Genomic DNA, 13,567 nt, shown 5'->3' with positions numbered 1-13,567 from the left:
TTTGTTAATCAGAGCTCTTCTCTCTATAACAGGGATTTTTAACCTAGAAACCAAAGATGCCCAATATGTTTGTAGATAGATTTCAGAGGGTCTGTCAACTTGGACGGCACAAAAATTACATCCTTATTTTCACTAACCTTTGGTTTCTTTTGTAATCCTACATATTTTATGCAATTAAAAACATTATTCTGAAAAGAGGTCCTTAGGCTTTAGCTGACACAGCCTTATTGGTGCTTCCCTCCACTGAAGGAAATCTCTGATGGAGCTGCCCTAACTTGTGTATTCCCACTTCCGGTTGCTGGAATCCAAGATTAAGGCTCATCAATGTAATTATTCTCATTACTAGAGTTAGTATGGAATAGAGGGCAGAAATCCTTTCTTGTTGGTAGAGTTATGATCAAGAGAGATTCATTTGTTGTTGTAACATAGTCCATACTACTTACCACAGTGAAACTGTTGTAAGGGGATATTGATAATTTGGTTCTGATTCTGTAGTTTCACCACACTGCATATTAAATGATCATCTGCAATATAGGACTACGCTTAGGAACCTAAACGACTATTTACAGCATTGTTTAGATGGTGAAATGTGTTCTATATCCAAACAACCAATTCACAAAATTTTGGAACACATTCTGTTCTTAAATTGGGGACTGTCTGTATTTGAATCACTATTCTTTCCATTAACACATATGGTGCACATTTTGCTTATTAAATAAAAAAAATTTAAGTATTCAAGTACTTTATTATGGTGCTGATTTAGAGTTATGCTTTTTCTTTAAAATTACCTTCAAATAGCAAAAAAAAAATGAAGTCATAACATCTTCACATAATCACAACATATTATAATTTTTTTTTAAAACGACTTTAAGGTAGGTTACTTTATAATTGGTTGCTTCTATAATTCAGGGTGGAAAACTATGATTTGGTATTTGGTATTCAGATGACAATGTGCTGATTAATAACTGTTGCGACATTCCTTAGAGTTTGATTCAAAGGTTACACAAATACAGTCGGCAGCATATTAAATAAAAATTTCAAAATCAAATTTATCCCTATTTTAATAGAGAGATAAACACATAAAGATGAATCAAAATGTGGCAATATGTTTAATTAAAAAGTGTAATTTCATGGGTTTCTGTGAAATTAAGTTTAATCTTCAAAAGGAGGTGGGCTGGTCATGATGTCTCAAGTGTGAGTGATAAGAGTTGGACAACCTGAGTGATGGATTGATATCCACCACATATTAGAATAACCAGAGGAATGGCTACCTGGAATGAGAAGATGTAGGGAAGGGTGGGATCTGCACCAGGTGAGGGAGTAGCTACACAAATAATTAAAGTCATAGAGAAAAGGGGCAAACAATAGATACAAGGCAATGGTCCTACAAACTAAGAATGTTATCAAACTCAGGATTCAAGTCCTTATCCCTGAGTTTCTTTTAAGACATCTAGCTGGTCCTTTGCACAAGTTCTAGTTGATTTCTAAGTGCTGAAGGTATCTTAGAAACTTTTGTGAATTTAGTTTTCAGCTGAATGGAAAGTTTCTAGAGAAAAATTTGAAAACTGTTAAATGAACTTCACTAGGTGGAATTATACTTTCATAAGCTTTGGTTCTTATGACATGAAGATGGGTAGTTCATCTCTAAGGTAACTTATAACTTTATATCCTACCATCTATTTTATTTACAGAGAAATAACCTCTTGTTCCTATATGGAAAGTAGCCTGGGGAGCAATAGCATGGAAAAGAGAACTAGATTTGAACTCAAGAATATCTGGGTTTGAACTGAGGCTTGGTTATTTCTTAACGGTGTGACCTCGGCCACGTCACTGAAATCATAGGGTCATAGATCTAGACTTGGAAGGAACCTGAGAGAACATCTAGCCAATCCCCTTATTTTATAGAATTTATAGAATTTTTCACGATGAAGGGAGAATAAACAACTTGTGTCCAAGGGCACACATGTAGACATCCCTAGAGGTTGGATTTAAACCTGGTTCCTCTCTCCAGAGTCAGTGCTCTTTTTACTGGGCCTCAGCTTCCCATGAAGAAAATCAGCGAATTAGAACACACGATTTCCAAGGTTCCTTCCAGCTTTATCCCAATGATCCTATAACTGGCTTTCTGTCCCTGAAGCCATAGATGAGATGGCAGGAAGGATACCTTTCTATGGAAATTAATCAATTCAGGGAACTAATACCTTGTTAGATAGAAGTTTCCCTAAGTCAAAATCTGTAATCCAAAAAACTGAGTTCATCACCTACTTTATGAATTTAGTAAACCTAAATTTATGCTACGTGTCTTTCTACATGTAATAAAGAATAGCAGGAAGTTGATTTACTGAACTTCAAAAAGTTAATGGTTTTCAAAATCTTTTCACTAGAAATTTTCCACTCAATTGAAAACCAATTAGGTTTACAAAGTCTATAATACCTTAAGCAGTTTGATGTCACTTAGAATTTATACAAAGGACCAATTCATATTTCTTAAACATATTTAAAATCAGAATTATCATTAATCTCCAAGGGGCAAAAAAAGGTTTTATTCTTACAAGATTGGGAACATTCTGAAGATCACTAATTTAATAGAGGTGCTTCTAGTAGGGTACTTGTCTGTGAGCATGGTTATATATGTAAGTAATAAACAGTATCTGGCTATGCTGTTACACTAAATCCATCTGGCAAATCAGCTATGTTTCTGAAGAACTCTACTTTAGGTATAGTTATGAGTAAACTTAAGGAATTTGAGGATATCATAGGTATGACTTCGGAGAGAAAAAATTATCAATGCATTTGCAATTATTTATAACCATTGTTTCCATATGCTAAGAAAGCCTCTGGCACTGAAAAATAGCATGAATGATTTTTTCCATACTAGGTAATAAACAATCTGAAGACACAGAGTGAGAAACATTTGTCTGCTGTTTATGCTGCTTCATTCACACCTTCATTAACATTAATTATTTCTTCATGCAGTCTACAAGAGAAAATTTCAAAAACAACATATTTGAAAAATTTAAACAAACCAACAGTTAAAAAACACACAAATATGCTCTCATACCTACATTATTGTTTATTAAAACTCTCAAATGAAAAAAGGTAATAAAATGGAATTCAAATTTAAACATATGTAGTGTCACATATACAAATTCATTAAGGAAAAATAAAATCTGAATGGAATTTTACTGTGGGACAAAGAGCCTTAACATTTGCAGAGTTAAAAGTTAACAGAGAATTTTGATTGATTCTCATGTTCCTGTACATTTTTTTTCACAAGGACAATGAAAACCTCACAAATTTTATGTCACAGGGTCAAAGCACAAACTTATGCATATGCTTATCTTCCTCTCTGCTAACAGCATCCTGCAAATTACCCTTAACATAACAATATAGAGGTACAAATTTCAACAAAAATACAAGAAGAACAATTGTGGTATATAAAAGAAGATTTTTCATTTAAATCCCCACAAAGGAATACTATACATATATTACCAGCATCTTAGGATGACATCAAAAAGAGAGGAGCCACGGAATACATACTATCATTTTTCCGCCATGTTTGTGTCACTCTTTCACCAAATAAATTACAGTCATTATCCACACCTCCTAACCTGTTTATTATGAACCTTTGCCCCATTCACCTTAAGACAACTTAAAACTTTCTCATCTAAACAAAAACACATCAGAACAAATAAAAAGAATTACTATAGTTTTGGAACATTAACTAAAAACTTCCAGAATTATTTTTTCTTTTACCTTCACCCAGTTCATAGAAGGAACCTCAATTTCACCTTAATGGATATTCCCATACCACCCACTATAACCTCTGCATATAAAGGAAAGTTATAACTTTCATAAAATGAAACTATACTAAATTAGGTTATTCAAATGATCAAATCCACATAAAGAAATTTTAATGTTTTCTTTCCTTTCCTTTCCTCTACTACAATATAGGGTTTTTTAGTTGAAGATTAGGGAAAGGAACAAAAAGGGAATCACTTAAATATCCTAAATAACTTTATTCCTCAATTTAGGATATTTGTATTACATAATCAAAGGGGAGAACTAACCTGAAATTTATTGCTATAAATTTAACAGAATGTCCATTTAAAATAAACTTTTCTATCCATGTTAAGAAAGTTATTTAATCTATTCAGAAAACACCTTCTAAAACATTTTAAAGCACTGTATATGAAAGATTACAAAAATCTGAGTATAAGTTAATAAAATTTCATATAAAATTATTAGCTTACTAATGCATAAAATTTGTCTCAGTCCTTTCCACACTTACCAGGGGTACAGTTAGGTTGTAGCTGATAACAATGAACACTAATGACCTGAAAAAAATATAGTTCTCATTCTGTTTTCTCAGCTTCAATTCAAAATATGGCATTCTCATACTCTTCTTTATTTCCTTTCTTCTCTCTTTTATCTTCCTTCCTTCTTTCTTTCCTCTTTTTTGGGACTAGTTTCAATTCTTTACAGGCCCTGGACCTTCAAGGCTGCACAAATGTGCACAGATACCTGACAGCAACTTACTTGTATCTCTATGCCATTTAAAAATATTTTGTTGGCTTTAAAAAAATTAAGTTGCTTTAAAAAAAATGAATCATTACTTATATATGCAAGTAGAAAGTAGATTGTCTACTTACACCACAAATCAATGCAGGTTTATATGTTATCTCCTTGGAAAATCAAAATCAAACAAAAGATTTTCAAATTCCCTACTAGCTAGTTTTACAAATAAGCATAAAGTTGCTAAATTTAAAATGTGTTAAAGTTCTTATCCAAAAAATTTCATCAAAGCCTAATTAAGAGACCCCAAGGCCTCTACTTTTGAGATACTTTGCTAAGCCAAGAATGATGTAAAGATTGTAAGTGACTGAGAAAGGAAGGTTAAGAAGCAAAATAAATAAAACAAGCATTTAGAGGCAAGCTAAACATGCAGAACAAGCAAAGAGATTAGTTTACATGAAGAGGAGGCAACTTACATGGCTGTTGAGAAGAGAGCTTCTGTGAGTGGACAGACCGTCAGACTTTTGCAGCGTCTCAATCGCCATTTCAATCTGATAATAGATGTCATTAAAAAAAGGGCTCAAGACAAGATAGTAATAAAAGGCTGACCAGAGAAATTTTGATAGGTTTGTTCAAGTTCAATTTTTTGCTTTATAGTTAACTAATGAATAGATTTCACTTTAAAAAAAAAGTATTTTTCCTCCTCCCTCCACCCCTACCCCACTCCTAGTGGATGATAAGCCCCCTCACATAAGGGAACTACTGTGAACATTCTCTAATTACAGTCAGATATATAGTCCTGAGATACATTGTCCTGAGAACCCCAGCAGATTTTCCCAAGGTTATGAGAAAACATTCTTGACTTTCACACTTCAAAGATACAGATGTGGAACAGAAACTACTCTTCTCTTTCTGTATGCTCCCACCAAGGGTGTATTCACCATTTGTTCTCTTCTGCCATGAAAAGGAAATGTTATTGCAGATTCTGCATTTAATGTATTACAGTATTTTAATGCTAATGTGCAAAGAAATCTTTGCAAGTGTTCAAAGAGATACTCCATCCACCCCCTTTTGTTTTTGCTTTGCATGCACACTGAAGCTTTACATGGGTCTTTCCAAAATATCATTAGCATGAACTAATATGCTATAACTGTATCATGTCTTATTCTACAGAACATATGTATCTCGTCCTATCATGGGGTGATGGTGATACAGACACATTAGAAATGACAGTAGAAATGAGATAAAAAAGAAAAACAATTTAGAGCCAACAAAGACAGGGCAATCACAGAAACTGTCTTACCATTTGAACTCATTGCCACATTAGCAAGAAATCAATTTGTCACATAATAGGTAAGAATAATTATGACTTTTTGTCTTAGTAAATTTACACTATCTTTTATCTAATGAAATTCTTGAGTGACTTCTACCTCCTGCTTTAAGATAACCAGCTACAGAATGTAAAGTGAAATAACCAAAATTTAGGTCATGTAATTATGAAGGAAAAATCACTTTCATCTTTGTAACAATATCATGAAATTTAAGGTTGGAATCAGGAAGACATGGGTTTAAGTTCTGCCCCTGATGCATATGTGACTGCTGGCATTACTTAATCTTTCAGAGCCATACACTATGCTGAAAGACTATATAATTACACAGGGGTTGATGATAAGCAGGTTTGGAGGAGTTCCCATATCTCAAAATTCCTACTTTACTGATGAAATCATAGGTCTGCCCCCAAATTCTCCATGATGAACAGGTATGACAAATACTTTAATGATAATTTGTATAAATGAAATCAAATTAGATGATTCATTTGAACATACACTAGAAACTATAAAATACTACAAAATGTATGCTATTATTATGATAATACTTTTACTAATTTTGAATATAGAAATAGAGCATATTTTGAAATTCTCATAAATTTCTTGTGAAAATATGTGGAAGGGCAGACAATAGCATAATATCAAGGTTTTTGTCTTCTCTTTTAAATTTCCAGGGTAAGTACCCAAAGGGGCCCTGGTAGCACATATATTCCCTCTACTGACTATCTATCCAACTGTGAACTGGTCAACTGTGCCAAATTCTTTAATAAACCTTGATATAATATTAATGTGCAAGAAAAAAAGGAGATTGCCTACTTCCATCACACATTGATGTAGGTACTTTGTTTTCTCCGTGATAAATCAATGCCAACAAAAGATTTGCTTTAAAGACCTCAAGTTAGGGGAAACCTGCTGTGCCAGGCTTCCCTCACAACTCTGCAATTATGGTAGGTGGCGTAGGCTTTATTCTATAGATGAGTAAACTGAGGCTGAGAGAGGATAGTTATTTACATATAGTTACACAACTAGTAAATCTTTAAGTTAGTATTCAAAATTAAGTCTCTTGATTTCAAATTTAGCTGTGATTTCTACTATGCCATGCTTCAGTAATTATTTCTGTTGTCCCATAAAGGATGCTATTCCTGGCTCCACTGTTCTCATTCGAGGCTCTACTTTTACACAGATAGATAAAAGAGGCCCAATGGTTTATCCATGGTACATTATCCAAAAGGGAAAACTAAACCATATTTTTGGAACATAGCAATTTTATCCCTATTTCTCAAAAACTTGTTCTTAGAAATAATTTATCAACTATTTTAAACATTAAAAAGTAAACATGCTTTACAACTATTTACAAGAATTTCAACACACGAAGTGTCCATTGCAATTCATCTGTTACTACTCATGTCCATTTGAGCTTTTTTTTTTGGTCCATTCATCTCATGTCCATTTTTATACTTTTTTTCCCCTTCATAATCAGAGTCAGTATCCTCTGATCTGGTTCTGTTTTCCTCAATTTACATTATTCCACCTATAGGTCTTCCTAGATTTCTTTATATAACTCATATTTATGTTACTCTCATTATACTCTCCCATTATAGTGAGAGATCAAAATTTATTGTTATTTTCCATTTGTGCCCAGTTGTTTTCAGTTTTTCTCACTAACAAATAATGCTACTGCTATGAAAGTTTTTGAATAGAAACTTCATTTCTTTTGGATAATACTCTTCTTGAGTATTTCTAACAATGGCAATACTGTTGGGTCAAGCAGAATGACTTTTTGGGTAACTTTTGCACTGTGCTGTCAGCATGCTCTCTAAACAGATTCTACCAATCAGCAATTCTAGCAGCAATGTATGAGATTTGGCATCCTCCCCCTCCTACCTGGGAAGTTGATAATGCAAGCAATCAACATCGGAGCAGAGAATCTGTCATGCTGGCTAGGGGAGGTGAGTAAATCTATAGTTCCATAAATTAAGGGCACAGTCACCAGTGTGCTGAGTAGAAGACTGCTAAGAAGATTCCCTTCTCCTACCTCCCAACCTGCTCCCTCATTCCCATTAATTTTATCCTTTTGCCTCCTTTCTATGTCCCTAATCTCATTGTACCTTCCCCTCCCATTGTATTCTGAGGAGCACCCTTCTATTATTAAGATACAGCCTGTCTTAATAGATTTCTTTCTCTTGAACTCCTTCCAGCTCCATGTAATCATAGAAAACTGGCTCCTCTTAGAAGAGACTGCAGCCCTGCCTACCGTCTTCCATAGAGAATACTTCTCTTGTGCCCCAGGAGGAAGGGACCTACTCTTTGCCCCTCTCTGCCACTTCCAGACCCCGCCACTATCACCAACACATGTTTTCCTCCATCTAGACTTATCACTCCATCCAGATTCTAGGAGCAGTTATCTACTCCTTCCTTTCTGCATTCAATACCTGGCTCACACTCTTTCACTCTCTACCTCAACCCCTGCCCAATATGCATGTTGAAGTCCCCTCAAACACACTGGTCTCTAAGTTCATCAACCTCCTCAACTCCCATGTGATCTGTACCTTCATTCTCCCTCAGTCAAACACAAAAAAAGTCATGGTTTTGACCTCATCAGTTCTCTTAAGTGTTCCATTTTTATTATAAAAAACCGAAATTCTTCCAACTGACCATAACTTTCTGTTCTTTTGTTTCTCTTTGTTTCATCCCTCCTAAACCTATTGTCCATTCTCATCAAAACCTCGAGTCATTCTACACATCCCCTCTCCATCCCTTTCCTTCTTCCCCTGCTTCTTAGTCCATCAACCCTGCTCAGGTTTTATTTTGCTTCCTTTTAAATTCTTAAGCAATAAATAACCAATTCAACTTTCTGCTGACCTATTGACCTACTGAATTCTTTGTCTTATAAATATTCAGAATCCTTTCCCAAATCTTAGTCCGGGTCCCTACTCTCTGCCTTTTCCACTCCTACTCATGTAGTGTTGAACAGTGCTTGAGGATTAAATCATTCGCTCCTGACAACTGGGTCCAGTACAAAATTATTTCACCCAATCTCAATGGATCCCTCATTGCTTTATAACCATAGTTTTACTCTTCTCCAATTTACTTCTTATAATCCCTCATCCTCCACAGCATTTGTTCCAAATCTCCTCTTTTCTCTGAAAGCCATCTATGTTACCCCCTCCATCCTCCTCAGCAGAGGCCAATATTTCATATTTGATCAAGAAAATGGAGGTGATTTGTCTGCCAGGGGCTCCTTCTTCTCCTTAGTTCTGTACCGCAAATTCCCTCAATATCTTTCCTAACTCTTTTCTTCTTAGTTCCAGTCAGAGACAAGAGGTAGTCTTTCTTTTTACAATTTACACAGGCTTCATACAGTTGTCAAACTGATGTTCCTAAAGCACAGATTTTGTCATGTTACTGCCTGGCTCAAAAAACTTCAAAGGCTCACTATTGCCTATAGGAAAAATACAAATGCCTCTGAGCATTTAAGGCCCTTTGTAATCTGGCTCCAATCTCTTTCCAAACTATCTCATACTGATCTCCCTCAAATACTCAATATTCCATGCAGCTACGTTGCACTTACGGTTGGGCTTGAAGTAAGGAAGACCTGAGTTCAAATCTAACCTGCTACTTACTTTTATGTGTGACCCTGGCTAAGTCACTTTCATTTCTGTCTCCTTCAGTTTCACCCGATGTGAAATGGGGATAATAACAGCACCTACCTCGCAGGGTTTTTGTGATGATTAAATAAGATATTTATTTGTAATGAGCTTTGTCAACCTAACATACTATATAAATGCTAAATAATATTAGCTATTATTATCTATGTTCTAGCTAAACCTACCTACTTGCTTCCCTCCAGATATGAAATTCCACCTGTATTTTTGCAGATAGGCTATCATGTCTGGAATGCTCACTCCTTACCTCTACCTCAAAATCCCTACCTTCCTTCAAGCACAGATCAGATGCTATCTCCTATAGGTGGTCTTTCTTCACCTTTCCATTTGTTAATGCTCTCTGACCCTCTGTCCACCACAAAATAAAATATCTTATATTTATTTTGAATGTGTTTTGTATAGGGAAGGCAATGTAGCATACCGGATAAAGAACTGATTCTGGAGTCTGGAAGATTTGACATCAAAGCCCATTTCTGGTTGACATATACTGGCACCTCCCCTGGCAAAATGCTTGACCCCCCCCCCCCCCCAGTATAAACCAGGACTTAAACTTTTTCCACTGAGCCCTTTTCATTTTTTTTTTTTTTTGGGCAGTGTTGTATGGCCTGAGGGCATGCACAGTGCAAAGTGTGCATACTTTGTATTCAGAACCAAGGCTGCAGTGAAGTCGCATGATGCAACATGGGCAAGCGCTGCCAGAAACATCTCAGATTCATTACACATTTGATTTTTAATTAAGTTTTGGTCATTGCATGTTTGGAAACCTTTTACTGTTGCCAAATTTTTCGCGACCCACAGTTTAAGAAGTAGTAGACTATAAACAACAGGCAATGCTCTCACATTAGAGCTACAGAACAGTTGCTGAAAAGCATTGGTAGCAATTGCATTCTCACAGAAAGTTGCTTATATTAAAAAAAAAATCACAAGTTTGGCCCCTATAGTTTACATATCTATGTACATCTCATCCCTTCTTCCCTCTCCCCTAAAGTAACTTCTTCTAGGATAGGGATTTTTATTTCTTCATATTCCCATTACCTAGCACAGTGCCTGCACGTAGTAGGCAATGAATGCTTGTTGAATTCAGTGCATGTGAAACTCTTTTTTTTCCCACATTCCTGCTAGTATTGAATTAATTTTTGCCATTGTCATGGATAAGGAGTGGTACTTGAAAGTTATTATTTTAATTTGCATTATCAGTGTAGTGAACCTTTTAAAAACTGATTTTAAAAGAAATATTTTGTATTTCCTTGTCTGAAGATTGTTCATATGCTTTAACTATTTATTCATTTGGAATTGGATCATAGGTCATTGAATCAAAGAGATAGAGCTTAGAGGGACTTGAAAGGCTAGTGATTCTTCAGTGCCTCAGAAGCACTGGGGATATTACAGATGAAGAAATTGTCACCCATGGAAACTGAATGACTGGCCCAAGGTGACACAGGGAGTGTCAGAGGCTGGATTTGTCTGGCTCAAGAGCTAAGGCTCTTTCCACTGTGCCACAGCATTGCCCATTAACATTTTTATTAGTTCCTCATAAGTTTTAAATGCTGTTAAAATTAATTATATTTCCCATCATTGTTTTCCATAATGCTATTTTCATTTTTATTAGTTTTTATTGTGTAGAATTTTAAATTTTAATATAATTGAACCCATTGATCTTATTCCAAACAATAAAAAAATGCATCTCTCCATCTACTATTGAGATAAATACGTTCTATTCTATATTATCTTTCCTACTAGAATTGTGTCATGTTGTTTAAGGTAAGGATCTGTTATCTTTTTTTTGCCACTTTTCTAACTAACTTCCTCAACTATATTTTATTAAATAATGAATCCTTTCCCTAGTTCTTATTCTCTATAGGCTTACTGGACACTAATCTTTTATATGCATTTGTCTTACTATCTAGAATCTTCCTATTTTTGTTCCTTTGACCTATTTTTTCTTTTCTTTTCTTTTTGTTTAATTTTTTTTTGGCCCAGTAGGAGCAGATTAATAGAATTCTAGATCACTGGACTTGGGAGGGACTTTTAGACTCCTCTATTTCATTGTCGTAAGTGACTTGCCCAAGGCCATGTAAGTAGTGGTTAGCAGGGGTCCCTGGATTCCAGAACTATCACTCTCTACACTATACTATACTCCTCATCATACAGTTTTGATCATTGCTATTTTGTTATACATTTGAAGTCTGGAAGTATAAATGCACACTTCAGTTTTTTGTTTTCTCAGAATGTCTTTTGATATCCTTGTTTTGCTTTATAAATTTCATTCTAGTAATGTTTGGGGAGCGTGATATTGGGAATGGAAAAAGCAGGCAGTGGAGACTGCTTAGAATCTGTGATTAACAAAGTGAGACTCAGTTTAAGTTTGTGTTAAATATTATGAGGGATAGAAGGATGCCCAAGAAATATTAATGACATGTACCTTCTCCCCTATTAATATCTGTACCTCAGAATTCTTCTTGGATATCCCCAATTATTACTAATAATCTCTTTCCTCCTCAAATCCTCTTGTATTTACTTATCAGAGTATATGCTGCACCCTCCCAGTACAATATCAAATCCCTTTAGGGAAATTACTTTTGTTATTGTCTTAGTATCCACTGAATCAGTCATAGAACCTTGTGCATATAGACATTCAGTAAATTCTTAATCAATTAAACTTAAGAAATATTATTTTCTGACCTCAAAGAGTTTTCTAGAAGAACACATAAGACACAAATAACTTTAATAGTGGGTAGCAGGTGACAAATGGCACATTAAATAATCACTGATTATAAGAGCTGGACAAGACTTTCAGACCATCGTGGGCCACTGGGTCCCATTTATACTTTCTCTGGTCTCTTTGAAATCTACTGTCCCAAAATCTAGGGAACATTTCGGCCTAATTCTGCTTTTCCTTTGCCCTTTTGTAAACTCTTGGAAGGAACGGTCACTTTCACTCAAGATTTCTGTCATTTCTATTTCAGTAACCATATCTTCCTTTCTGGTCACAATCACATTTAGAATAGCAGTTCTCCCTGTCACTTCTTCCACTTTTGGAAGGACAGAATTAGAATTAAGATAAATCAGGAAAATCTCAACAGCTTTACTTTTGGCAGAGAGAATTCCAGCAGATATCCAAATAGCTAAAGTCTCTCATCAATAGAAGGTAGAGTAATGTCGTGGTAAGAATGTTAGAATTGGAAAAACCCATGTTCAAGCCCTACCTTCTATTAGATGTTGCACTGGATACAGTGCTGGGCCTGGAGTCAGGAAGACCTGAGTTCAAATTTGGCTTCAGACACTTACTAGTTGTGTGACCATGGGCAAATCACTTTACCTCTGTTGCCTCAGTTTCCTCATCTGTAAAATGGGAATGAAAATCGCACCTTTCTCTCAGGGTTGTTGTGAGGATCACATGAAATAATAATTATAAAGCATTCAGGACAGTGCCTGACACACAGTAAGCATTATATAAATGTTAGCTATTACTAGGTATATGATCACCTTCAATTCACCTCTCAACTCATTAAATCTGGCTTCCGTCTCCACCACAATGATCAAATTGTGATGGGAGAAGACAAGGACAGATATGAGAGATGTTATGAAAGTAGAATCAACAAGGCTCGATAAGTGACTGTATATGGCGTAGGAAGAAGCGATGGAAGTGAAGAGTCATGGATGAGTTTGGGTCGTAGACCTCGGTGACTGGAAGAACGATGGTCCCTTTGAAAGAAACAGGTAACTAGTGGTTAGCAGTATTCCAATACCAATGATCAAATTATTGCTAAGCCCAATGGCCTTTTCTTAGTCTTCATCCTTGACATATGTCTTTTGACATGGTTGGCTGCCGTCTCCTTTACCTCCTTCCTGGGTTTAGTTTTCATGACAATATTCTGTCATGGCTTTTTCCCCAACTGTTTGACTAATTCCTCTCTGTCTCCTCTGCTGGATTATTATCCATGTCATATCTCCTATGCAAGACTGTATGCCAGGACTTGTCCTAGACCATTTTCTCTTCCCTTTCCATAGTGTATCTCAGTGATTTCATAAGCACCTATGGGTTCAGTCATCATTTCT

General features: G+C 35.5%; 1 protein-coding gene across 2 annotated transcripts in view; it reads right to left on the bottom strand.

Moving 5' to 3' along the window:
- RFX3 (regulatory factor X3) overlaps positions 1-13,567 on the bottom strand; it is a 324,392-nt gene that overhangs the window by 79,874 nt on the left and 230,951 nt on the right. For both annotated transcript variants that reach the window (XM_027862977.1, XM_027862978.1), the window contains exon 5: positions 4,992-5,066. In XM_027862977.1, the coding sequence (XP_027718778.1) occupies positions 4,992-5,066 (75 nt within the window). The remainder of the gene's footprint in view (positions 1-4,991; positions 5,067-13,567) is intronic.

Source organism: Vombatus ursinus, unplaced genomic scaffold (genome assembly GCF_900497805.2).
Source record: "Vombatus ursinus unplaced genomic scaffold, bare-nosed wombat genome assembly UNPS02014770.1, whole genome shotgun sequence".
Taxonomy (NCBI): domain Eukaryota; kingdom Metazoa; phylum Chordata; class Mammalia; order Diprotodontia; family Vombatidae; genus Vombatus; species Vombatus ursinus.
The sequence above is the reverse complement of the archived record's forward strand: the minus strand, read 5'-3'. Positions and strand labels throughout refer to the sequence as shown.